General features: G+C 40.2%; 1 protein-coding gene across 1 annotated transcript in view; it reads left to right on the top strand.

Moving 5' to 3' along the window:
* Positions 1 to 12,437, top strand: part of LOC311245767 (soluble guanylate cyclase 88E-like) — a 114,706-nt gene extending 102,269 nt beyond the window's left edge. Inside the window, exons 15-19 of the mRNA XM_084335746.1 lie at positions 2,542 to 2,651; positions 4,075 to 4,164; positions 4,605 to 4,723; positions 5,129 to 5,546; positions 12,349 to 12,437. Of these exons, the coding sequence (XP_084191872.1) occupies positions 2,542 to 2,651; positions 4,075 to 4,164; positions 4,605 to 4,723; positions 5,129 to 5,495 (686 nt within the window). The 3' untranslated portion in view covers positions 5,496 to 5,546; positions 12,349 to 12,437. The remainder of the gene's footprint in view (positions 1 to 2,541; positions 2,652 to 4,074; positions 4,165 to 4,604; positions 4,724 to 5,128; positions 5,547 to 12,348) is intronic.
* Positions 12,438 to 13,376: the final 939 nt, after the last annotated feature.

Below are 13,376 nucleotides of genomic sequence, written 5' to 3'. Positions count from 1 at the left end.
ACGTGTGTAATCTGGGGCTGGGCGATATGGCCCAAAATTGTATCACGATATATCACGATAAAAAATGTCATATAGATTATCGATATTTTTATTAGTATTAACACTTTCAGCGCCAGCCGTTTTATCCATCCTTGTAGTCAATGGGTCACGCTTGAAAAGATAGGGATGCGTCACTATGTTTGCAGGGCTATTATATTCTATATTATAGCAATGGAGACAATACTATACTCATTTGACAGTCACTATCTCTCGTCCAACATGTATACGTTTGCGTGTTATCCCGTGGTGAATATTGTAGTTTCAGAGTGATCCTGGCTAATTCCTGGAAGCTGCGTTATTGAGCGATATGTGAATTTTGCTAAAGGCGTTCGCGTTGCTCGCCTGGACACGCTACTGTTTCCAAATCAAAAGGTGTATAATAAGTATTATGTTTCATCATGAATGCATCAAAGAGGGGGGGGGGGGTCGTTTTTTTATGCTCTGATCGCCAGCAACGGCATTAGTTTTAAATACTATATGTTGATCGGCTGGATCGATGTGAAATCATTGTAGGATCAAGGTGGAATTGACGTCAGATAGTCCTTACCTTTACTAGGAGGTATCCCAAAAGAATATTCCAATTGTCTGATCGCGATTTCCAGTATTGATGTCCATCGGGTCCCTGACATGAAGTGGCACAAGATATGCCTCAAGTGTGCTGAACGCGTTTCAAAGTGCTCGGATGAACCGCTAGACTTGCCTGAGTCTAAATTCTTTGCCCAGACAACCAACATTAGATGTGACACACAGTCTGGAACAGGGTTTCAAAGGGTAGTCGATACTGCCACCTAGCAGGATCTGGTCGGTATTGCACTCTCAGGGTCTCAGTATGGCTTTCAACAGTAACATAGAGGTCCGTGAGACTGTATAGAATTAAAAAACAAATAAAAGAAAAAACAATCGAAAACCCAACTATACTTGGGTTTTGGCGCTCAACGGTTGGTGAGATAACCCGACTATAGTATGTTTATTTTGCAGCAATTCTTTGTCGTTGCCGCCATCTTTAGTGTTACAGCCCCTCACACTCTAGTTCTCAGGCTGCAGCTGGTTTGAAAGCGAATGTACCAAAAAGGTGGCTGTGGCTCCAGGGGAGTTGAACAGTTCTGGCTCTGCTAGTTTCTTTTCTATCTTTTGGTGCTTTTTTGGTGGACAAACCACCGTGACTCGCGACTGGAGACTAGCTCTGCTAGCACACATAGCCTACTGTGTACAGACAGTTTCAAACTGTATTATAAATGAGAAACCAAACAAAATAAATGAAAAAATATATCTCAATTTGGTCAGTATTGTCATTTGGACAAGCAAAGCCATTACTTTAAGTTGCAGGCAAGAAAGACAAGTCTGTCCACTGTCTCTGGTTTTAACTCATTGGGCGCCATTGACGAGAAAAGTCGGGGTAACTCGCCATCGATTGAGCGCCAATCACGAGAAAAGTCTGGTTTTAATCGCTATTTCTTTTATTCACTATTGCCATTCATAATTCATCGGGGCAGCCTGTGCATACTGTTCTGAATGTGTCTGAGCCGGCAGACGGTCAATACCGCCCTCTAACGCCTTCGGCCGCTATTGCACTCCATTTGAAACGATGTAGTTTGTTTTCTGGGCCGAGCTGAGCCGTGCGGGCGGGGTTTAAATACTCCGGCAGGACAAGCGCTTACAACGATGCATCAACTAGCCCCCCCCCCCCCTCATTCATATGCAATGCCGGACAACGTGGGACGGACCTCCACGACCAGTACTTGGAATGGCGATCAGATAATTGGATTATTCGTTTTGCATTACATCAGAGACAAGGTAAGGACACTATATATCCAATCTTGCATTGATCTGATATTTTTTTCTCCCACGATCGAAGCTGTCTGTGTGCTGTCTACCGTTGGTGGCGGTGGGGGGGGGGGACGCCCCGCTACAAGCCCCATTTCATGTGTACATGAGGAAGGATAATAGCGATAATCTAGCGTTGATTTCAGGAAGATTCGATAATCAGCCGAAAAATGACAACGTGATAACTGGATTTCACTAAAGGGCTATTTTCACATCTTTTCCTGTGATTACTAAGAATCACCCAAACTATACTCATATTCAATACGGTATCAAACGGAAATGTACGGATGAAAAAACAATCTGTTTTTTGCATGTTGACCAGAAGCAACTCACTGACAATCGACGGTGTTATTAGATCCATAGCTATAATATTTCATATATTTTAAGCACTCGCAAGTTTGGCTTTCTCCCCATTGAACAAAGCGATGACATTCTACCCAGAAGGTAAACAACGACCCCTAGCGCTGAATGAGTTAATGCTGCCCTGTTGCAGGTCAAACAAAAAATAAAAAAGGTGTATTGATCTTTTTTTAATTATCAATTATTATCGATTATTAAAATATATCGCGATAATTATCGTTATCGTTTTATCGCCCAGCCCTTTTAGCATGCGTTTCAGCCACGCTCAGGAGTGAGCCTGACAGTCGGGCAGTGAACTGTCCCTCTCTCTCCCGTTAGGCATCCACTCAGGGATGGTGGTGGCAGGGGTGGTGGGTCTGAAGATGCCCCGCTACTGTCTGTTTGGAGACACCGTCAACACGGCCTCTCGGATGGAGAGCAACGGCGTGGTGAGCGGCAGGGGGCGGGGGGGCGGCATAAACAAAATAACCCACGGCACAGCAAATTGTGCTAAATAACCCACGGCGTTGGCATAAATTACTGCAATAACACTAATGGTTTCTCCCTCAGACAAAAACATGTACATTAGTATAGACCGTAGAGCAGCGTTTCCTACTTAATGAGGCCACTGTACCCAGTGCCTTTTAGTTAATGCACAATGCTAAACACTTCATTTGTCAGCAGTTATAGAAACAACCGAACTAAATGACATTTTAGAAAATAAATGGTTGTGCTGCTCCACAGCACACTCTATACACACACAATAAGAGGAAGTACCAGAATGAAATAGCTGGTGTAATGTTTTGATATATATATATATATATATATATATATATATATATATATATATATATATATATATATATATATATATTAGGGCTGTCAATGGTTATATAATATAAATTTAATCACTATTAATCGCACATGTTTTATCTGTTCAAAATGTACCTTAAAGGGATATTTTTCAAGTGTTTAATACACTATGCTTGCTTTATGTACATTTATGTGTATTAAATTAAATAAATAACCAAAATGACATAATGTCATTATTGTCAGGAAAAACAAAGGTACTGCATTTAGCATCAAATAAATATGCTGCAAATAATCATAACATGGCAAAGCCCAATAGGCTTTGCCAGTAGAATGAGTACTCACACAATGTAGTGTTTTTTTAAGCATTAAAACCACACGATGGACCTCAATGCATTGCAACAATAGACACATTGTACAACGGGGGCATTCCCTGGATCCCTCGCACTAAGGCAAATCACACAATGTAATTGTGTCCAACCTCACATGGGGAGTAAATAAAAGGTCACAACAACGTCCCCTTCTACTATGTGGAATCAAACTTCATACTTTTGTACCTTCTCACACAGTACCATTATTGTTATTTTCATTGTCTGGGCATATTGCTCAGAATTGTCTGACAATGTAAAGAAGCTTGAGGGACAAAAACAGGCTACAGAGAGAGGGACAGACACATACACATACATACAAGAAATGCACGTCAGTAGTTAAGATTTACTAGTTAAGAAATGTTTGTCACTTGTTATATGAACTGGTATGATTGAATTTTTGTACATTTTTACAATCAGTCTTTTTTTTAAGTGTGTTATGCATCAAAATATATTACTAAATGGCATGAATACGCATTTGCGTTAATGTGTTATTACCTAGATCAGAAATTCAGAACCCACCAGTTAATAACTGTTATACATTCTGCTTTCTAGCTTCAGAAGAGATGTTCATACTTACAAATAGACCCATAGGAATAAAATAATTTAAGAATTCTAAAATGTAATACCCCCGGTTATCTGAGTTGACTGAACATTTAACACATATTTGTCCTTGTTTGTCCTTACCCTACAGGGCATGCAGATCCACATTAGCCAGACCACCAAGGACCACCTAGAACACGAGCCCTATTTTATCGAAGAGAGGGGCAAGATTTTTGTCAAGGTGGGTGGAGGGTGGCAGGCAGCCAAACGCTTCAGATACTGTACCATTAAATTAACCCTACAGATGAAGAACCAGATGTGTTTAAACATAAAGTTAGTAGCTTGGAGTGTTGTGTACATGCATAGTTAAAGGAAGTAGAGGCACTTTCAGGTATGTATTACATTCCAAGTGATTGAGAGTGATTTTACAACTGCAAATACATGGGCTGTCCAAAATAATCAGTTTGGACACTGCAGTAAACTCCTTTCTGAAACACTCTGGTTTGTTCACCTTCAATCCACTAGCTGGAATAGAGATTATGATGAATTTGTTACACAACAAGTTTTGTCTCGAGTGTCACCATGGTATTAATATTTATTTTTCTATCACGGTTCCGTTATTTTAAAATCCTCTTCCCTCAGGATGTTTTTTTTTTTTCTGTCTCTCCTGTCTTCTCACAGGGTAAGGGCTACATGAAGACCTACTGGCTGAAAGGGAAGAAGGACCTGTCGTTCAAGACGCCGGCGGAGGTGCGATACAGCAGCGAACAGAAGGACTCAGAGGACAAGAGCTCCACTGGGTGAGTGGAGGAGAGGAAGATGTGATTAGATTACATTCAAATGTATTGTCATTGTACAGCAAGTAGAGTACAGCGAAAAGCAGTTGGCATCTACCCAAAGTGCAAGGTAACAGTAAAGTGCATAACAATATACATTGTAACAAATTATTAAATGGAACATATATAACAAGCGAGTAAATATGCAGATTTGATGTATGTACAGTATTATTATGTACAGTGATACAATTATACTGGCCAGTGGTATAACTAATAAGAGTAGATATGGGATATATACAGAGATAGGCTAGATATAGTATCTACAGCGTGTGATATGTAAACAGGAATATATGCAGATATATTCATACAGATATAGATTAATGTATATACGCTATATACCATGATGATCTGACTTGATTTTTGTGGCAGTTCCACCTGCACCAATACCAAGCGCTCGACCTCTGACCTCCACGTCTTCAGCGAGGAGCATGTGGAGGGGAAACCCACCCCCAGCGACCTTCCCCAGGACACTCTACCACCACCAGAGGGCGCCAGGGAGCCCCCCTGCGTCTCAGCCGAGCCCCAGGATAAGGAGAAAGCCAGAAAGACTAAGAATAACAAGGGGACAAGGCTGGAGGTGCCGCAGGAGAACGCGGTGCAGGAGACAGCGCCCCCAGCCGACGGGCTAGAGAACCCGGGCCCTGTGCTCAACAACAAGAGGCACAGCTTCAGGCAGCAGAACGCCAGGATGCCGGCCAACCTACCAATGCGCAGCGCCAGCTGTTCCATACTGTGAGGGCTACGCCTCAGCCTTGCACGATACAGAGGATGGTCTTGTAGTGTAAATGTAAGTACACTGCACTAGAGTCGTGCGAGATTACAAGTAATTCCTCGCGTGATGCGATGAGTTGGACGATGTCTGAAGTATCCAATGTCGTCAAAGGTGAGAGGGTGAGACATAGCTGCATACAAGGTTACTGACACGACTGACACAGGTTGAACGTCATATTGGGGTCTTGATGCCATTAGGGTGTGAACGACAGTTTGGGGTAAACATTTGAGAGTTTTACAGTGTGTATATATATATATATATATATATATATATATATATATATATATATATATATATATATACATACACCAAACCCAAACCCTTTCAGGTGTAAGTAGGATGGTTTGGGGATGTTTTCTCAGAATTCTGTCTTGGAATTCTAGAACTCCATAGATTTCAGTGACCGGAAGCCATTGATGCATCATCATTAGAATGTTCAGTTGTCAAAATTTGATCTCACACGTACATGTGAAAGGGTTAAAGCTCTTTTATGAGATCTGTTTACCAAAAGCATAATTATATGCTTAAGTCAGGACTAATACAGGAAACATGTGAAGTGGACTTAAAGGAACACTCCTACATTTTGGGAAATTAGCTTATTTGCCATCTACCCTGGAGTTAGACAAGAAGATACATACCTTTTTCTTCTCTGTGCATGCAGTAGGAGTAGGAAGACGTTGGGGACTAGGCTAATGGAGGAGCCTACTTCCAGTGACTGACGCTAAGCTAGGCTAACAGTGCACGTCTTTTTACTCCTACTAGTACTGCATGCACAGAGAAGAAAAATGTATGTATCTTCTTGTCTAACTCCAGGGTAGATGGCAAATAAGCAAATTTCCCAAAATGTTGGAGTTTACCTTTAAATAGATGGGTTCCCTGACAATATCCAGTACTATATACCAGTACCAGTGTACCAAAATAAAAGGTGGGTAAACAATGACCTCAAGACTCTGATCACCATAATGGCAATCATTTCCAATGAACATTGGAAACCAGAATATATATTTAAAAAATACTATTTTGTTTTATTTCCTCAAAAATACCCTGTTTCATGTAACTTGCATCAATCTGATACTACTTATTTTTTACTTAATTCATAAAGAATTTAAATGTATGTAAAAGAAATATGGTTTAAGATAGAAATGTTTGTAAAATGAGTTTAGGTGGGTTTATGTTCCACTATATTGCAGTGCGTACATCATCAAGATATATATTGCTTTGTTGGCCATGATGAGCTCAAATAAAGAATCCATGCCCAAGCTTACTATGTAGCCTAACAGGTGAAACAGGAAACCCACCTATAAGAAGGTAAGGTGAGTACCTTGATAAAAAAAACTGTCAAGTCACTCAAAACATACCTACATACAGTACTTTTGGCTATAATGTTTAAATTAGGGCTGACCCCGATTAGTTGAATAGTCGACTAATCTATCGAAAGGAGCCATAGTCGACTGCCAACCTCTTAGTCGAATGCAAAAAAAGAAAAAGAAAATGTATAATTATTAATTTCTTATATTTTTTGTCACTTTCCAAAAGGGAAGAGGCCTAGACGCGTGGCTAGCACTAATGGCGTGCATACCAGCGAGGCTAACTGCCTAAGAAAACACTGAAGGCACTGAAAGAGGATTTCACCCATCTAATGAACACACTAGAGTAGACAAATATCGAGATGTATCCATCAGTGGACCAATTGCATGCTTTAGCAGAGGACAAGGAGCCTTCAGTCGACTCCTTCAGACACCCCCCACACTGCCCACAGCCCAAAAAAATTAAATAATAATAAATAATAATTTATACTTTTTTTTGCAATCAGAGGGGTAGTCGACTATTAGTCGACTATCGGCCAATCAAAGTCGACTATCCAAATCCTTAGTCAGGGACAGCCCTAGTTTAAATGATGTCATATAGAGTATGAGAGTCCTTGTATCTTTGATGAGTTTTGAGCGTGGATTCTGTACAGCCAGGGGCGTCGTTTTGGTATGGCACGGTATGGCACTCGCCATACCTTGGCAAAATTCAATTTAAAAATATATATATATTTTTTTATAATTACAATTTTTTATGTTGATTTAGAATTCGAATGTCAACATTACGAACGAAGCTTCGAACTATTCGGTACAGCCCTAGCATGTTTTGATATAGTCAATTATCTCACTTTTACTGTGACTAACTGAAATATGCCCCAAAAAAAAGGAAAATGGACATACAGACGTTTTTTAATCAAAGGGCAGCAGAGACAAGTGATACAGGGACACAGGTAAGGTCTTACAATGGCTTAGTGATTATAACAGTGCAGTTCAGCATTCAGTAACCCATACTTTTTGTGAATGTGTTTTTGATACTACATTCTGTTGAACACACACCTCAAAACCGTACCTAAGGAAAATTGGCTCAATTGCAAGAAAAATAATAGACAGTTATGATATTACATTCTGCATAATTCGTATGCAAAATATTGTGGTTCCCTGCTTTCTGTTGACACATTTCTATACTAAAAATGATCGTGTAGTCCTGTGTCATACCTAAATGTCATAACTGAATTGTATAGAAACAACTCACAAAAAGTGACTATTGCACAAATGATGCACAAATGATGAAACCCCCCCTCCCTCCTCTCCATACCTTGGCTTTTACTGAAACGATGCTACTGTGTACAGCTCATAGGTAGAATCTGAAATGCCGTCAAACAACGACCTCATGATATTGCACTTTATTTAAATGTTTTGTTTTGGTTTGATGTGTGGGTTGGAGTTGAGCGGGGATATGGGAAGGGTTGCTATTGCTGACCATACCTCAGATCTTGACAGTATACATACATTTAGTCATTTAGCTGACGCTTTTATCCAAAGCGACTTACAAGTTCTGTACGACAAGTCATCAGGAAGGGTACAACTCTATCAGCTGAGTAACAATGTTCATCAAAGTGTTGCGTGTTACAGTGTAGGTTAGTTTATTAGGACAAGTGCATGACAGTAAGGTTACCGTAATTTTCGGACTATAAGCCGCACCTTTTCCCCCCATTTTTCGACCCTGCGGCTTATATAACGGTGCGGCTTATATGTGACTCGATGTGACCAAACCCGAAAATGTTAAAATCGAAATATTGCTTTTTTGACTGCATTGAAATGTTATTTATCTGTTCCCTTATTTGCTAAACTTCATACAACTTGTAAATGAGTTAATTCTTGTTATTTGTCCGACAGTATTGTGTCCCAATGCTAATTACATATGGTAATTAAACATTAAAACACCTGCGGCTTATAGTCCAGTGCGGCTTATATATGTACACATCATTCAATTTAGCTGCTGCGGCTTATATACAGGTGCGGCTTATAGTGCGAAAAGTACGGTAGTTAGGGTTATTTTTTTTTTATTATTTTTTATTATTTCAGATAATGGTTGAAGAAGTGCGTCTTTAGTCGACGGCGAAAGATTGGACGGGATTCGGCTGTCCTAACTGGGGTGGGTAGTTCATTCCACCATTGTGGGGTAAGGACTGAGAATAGGCGGCTTCTCTTTGATGACCCTCCCGGAGCTTGGATAGGAGTAGGTCTGAGGTGGCCAGAAGATGCAGAGCGTAGGGGTCTTGAGGGTGTGTAGTTAGAGACCATTGACCGGAGGTAGAAGCTACTAGAAGTATAAGAATCTACTATATAGTTATATACACAGTATATACTGTATATTATATAATACTAGTGCAGTGCCCATTCACAACTGGCCAATTGGAAGTTCTGCTTGCAGCGACACAGCTCTTTGTTCCCCGTTCCCTTCCCCCTAGGCAAAACAACCTTTTTCCTTAAGTTACAGGCAAAAACATAAAGTGTGTTGTTATAGCACCACCATCTGGCCAAATGGCACCTAATTCGACACTGCACTCCCTTGGGTCCTCAGCAATACACCCAAGTGTGAAGTCGATGGGATGAATGGCTCTCGAGATATGCGTAAAGTTCATTGTTATAGCGCCACCATCTGGCCAAATGGCACCAAATCCGACACTGCACTTCCTTGGGTCCTCAGCAATACACCCACCAAGTGTGACGTCGATTGGATGAACGGTTCTTGAAGTATGCGCAAAGTTTGTCATTACAGCACCACCACCTGGCCAAATGGCACCAAATTCAACACTGTTCAAGGCCTAGGCAAACCAACCTTTCCTTAATAAATCCCTCCTGGCGCGACACTGACTAGTAGAGACTAGAGCGTCGACACTGACTAGAGCCTGTTGCCAGGCGAATTCTTCCCATACAGGCAGTTTAAGTTACAGGCCAAAATCTAAAGTTTGTTGTTATAGTGCCACCATCTGGCCAAATCGCACCACATTGAACACTGCACTCCCCTGTGTCCTCAGCAATACACCCGCTAAATGTGAAGTTAATCGGATGAACAGTTCTTGAGATATGCGAGCCACAGACAGACAGACAGACAGACATGCACACAGAGATTCCTTCCTTTTGTAATTGGATACAAAACATGTAAACAAAGTGCAATACCAAGCAGAATCTACCTTTTTAAATGGTATGTCTACATATTACGGTGACTGTTACAAGGAAGCACAGAATCAGCTTCACACATACAATACAATACATAACATGTAAATTTGAGAACTGAAAAAGGTTGATACAGAATAATGACATTATTCATGATAATGTTAAACTTTGTATTGATTATAATGACTATGGTGATGAGTTGATATTCCTGGATTTGTGTATAACTACCTGCTGTATCATTGCACATGTTTATAAGCCATTTATGAAGTCGTCAACATTACTAAATAAGAGTCTGTTGGGTTTTATAATGACAACCAATTACATGAATGTCCTGGGAACTGACATAAGTCATTTCTTTGTAAAGACGCTTACGGGTTTTCAGTCGAGGCGAGAGCTTCAACAGAAATAGAAGACATGATTTATTTTTAATCTATGGGTGCTTCATTTGATTCAAGAACTGAGATATAGATATCATCACGGGATGTATTTTGTGTAAATTGTATTTGTATGTATTTTGATAGACATTTGGCTAGTTATTGTAATTTCATTGTCTTCATCTTCATTTAAGAGTTCCATTTCTGACTATTGAATATGTGAATGACTGCATTTGTCTGTTTTTTTTTTATTTATATAAAACTATGTTCAGCCACAAAAACAGCTTTTGTATGTGTTCTTTAAAAGACATTGTCAGTCAGTGACTTAAAAGTCTGGGTAAAGATGTGTTAATTGCCCAACCAAATTTGAATGATTAAAAAACCTTAATAACCATTATAAAACCCAGCTGAAAAACTGCTCATCTGGCTGCTCAGACCATCTCTGGATTGTGGGGGCATGGTCAGATCACGCTTGATTGACGGACCCAACTTGGTTAAATGGAACCTACTTGGTTAGAAAGGTAGACTAATCGACTAACTAGCCAACTAGATTAGACCACCCAAATTTGTGTTTTTATTTAACCACACCTTCTAGAGTATGGCGCTGATCTTTTTAGCATTTCCATTCACATACATGTACGGTTAGCATTAGTTTTGCAGGTTGTCTCCATCCTGGAAGTTGATTGGCTGACACGGCATTCTAGTAGTAGTAGTAGTAGTAGTAGTAGTAGTAGTTTTTATTCAGTCATCATCACACACAATACAATATGCACAATCTTTGATTTGGCAGTGACTGAAAAGGTACAGGCTGAAGCATAATGCGTATACCAGCCTGTCCTATATCCTTAACAGAATTAAGACTAAAAAAAACAGTATAAAAAAAATATCAAATGTAAAACCAAAAGCTAATTACTCATTATGTATATCAGCATTGTTCCACAAGTTAACACCAACAATAGAAATACATCTCCTTTTAATCCCTTTTTTAGCTTTTTGAACAGTACATTTACAAATGTCTCTCAAATCATATTTTCTTTTATTATTGAAAAAAACCTTTGCACACCATCTGGAAGTAACTTTGCTTTAGCTCTGTACATTATTTGCATAATTTTATAATAAACCAAATTATTACATTTCATAACATGACACTTTATAAACAGTGGATTTGTGTGGTCATAGTAACCAGCCTTATAAAGGCTACAAATGCTGGATCCTGTCATGGATCCTGTCAGTCTACCTCACTATTGGCTCTGCTCTCATCTGAATTGCCAATCCGGCCGACCAAATTTTCAAGAAACCCCATTGTTGTATCCACTTTGAAAATATGGCTTCAATTCAGGCGCGCCTCTGGACTCCTTGGGTTCTCCAGCCACAGCCCCATTTGCAACAACCACCTCTTTATCCCTCCACACTAATGCAGCCTTTTTGACCTGGCAAAGGTCAGGCCTAGTTAGAGTGAGGGACCTATACACCAATAAGGTTTTCTGTAGTTTTAGCGATCTGTGTGAAAAATGTGGCCTCCCGAGATCTCATTTATTCCGATACTTTCAAGTTCGAAACTGGGTTAAACAACATAATACCTCCTTCCCTAATATCTCCAACTCAGTAATTGACACAATTCTGGACATCCCCACAAATCAAAAAGGTCTTATATCAAGGATTTACACCTTGATCTCCCGTAACACAGAAACATTTCTTGATAAATCAAGAAGACTGGGAAAAGGAATGGGGCGATGCTATAGATGAGAATATTTGGAATAGAGTATTGGCCAGAGTAAATGATAGTACATCCTGTTCCAGGCTCAATCTGATGCAATTTAAGGTGGTCCATCGCATCTACTTTACAAACTCTAAACTCACCAAAATATATCCCAATATTACAGACTCTTGTAATAGATGTCACATGTCCCCAGCAAATATGACACACATGTTTTGGTCTTGTCCCCGCCTACACAGCTTCTGGACAGCTATTTTCAAACACCTCGCCGAGGCCTTCGACACTCCCAGTGCAGAAATAGCCATCTTTGGAGTCTTACCAAGACCGGATCACCAAAGGGTTAGGAGAAGAACAATAGATAGAATTGCCTTTGCATCCCTACTAGCACGCAGAAGGATCTTGCTAGAGTGGAAATCACCAGCAGCCCCCAAAGCATCCCTATGGCTCAAAGATCTCATGTTCTTTTTAAATCTGGAGAAAATTAAATACAACCTAAGGGGGTCTAGTGAAAAGTTCGAAATAGTATGGGGCCCTTTTATTAGTTACATAGCCAAGCTAAAGACACTAGGACAATGAGAAGGAAGGATGAGTGAGAGAGATATGTGTTTGTATGTTCTATGTTTTCTGTTGTGTATTTGTAGGATTGGGTAGGACAGGGGAGGGAGGGGGGAGGGTTCGTACAAGGTCCTTGGAATGCTTAGTGCTTGTTTTTGACAAAAATAGATCAAAATGCTTGGAAAGTCCTTGAAATTCAAATCGATCAACCATATTAAGTGTTGTTGTTCATCCAAACTTGTAAAGGAATGTGAATCACTACCCACCTTCAAAAAACACCTATGGGAGACTGCAATTCGAAACTGGCCCCTATAAATGTCCTAACCCAGTTGTACAGTAAATGACCAAGTATGGCTTTGTCAGTATTCCAATGTACAGTGTACAGTCTCCCCCACCCCCCCCCCCTTACCCAACCCCCCCCCCCCCCCCCACCTCCAATGTACAGCCCCCCACCCACCCACCCGAACCCCACCCCACCTACCCAACCTCCTCCAATGTACAGTTTCTATGTCAAATGTATATACACTCTTTTTCTGGACACTTTTTGTATCACAAACAGTACTGTATTTGCAAATCTGGTATGTCATAAATGTATAGATGTAGCAGTACTGTCTATCTGTATGTTGTGTATGTCATAATATGTTATGATGAATTGAAAATGGGGGACCCTGATGTAAACAAGATGAAAGTCTTTCTCTGGTCTGCATCCCCT

This window comes from Notolepis coatsorum (assembly GCF_963971535.1).
Source record: "Notolepis coatsorum genome assembly, chromosome: 19".
In the NCBI taxonomy this organism is placed as follows: Eukaryota; Metazoa; Chordata; class Actinopteri; order Aulopiformes; family Paralepididae; genus Notolepis; species Notolepis coatsorum.
The sequence above is the reverse complement of the archived record's forward strand: the minus strand, read 5'-3'. Positions and strand labels throughout refer to the sequence as shown.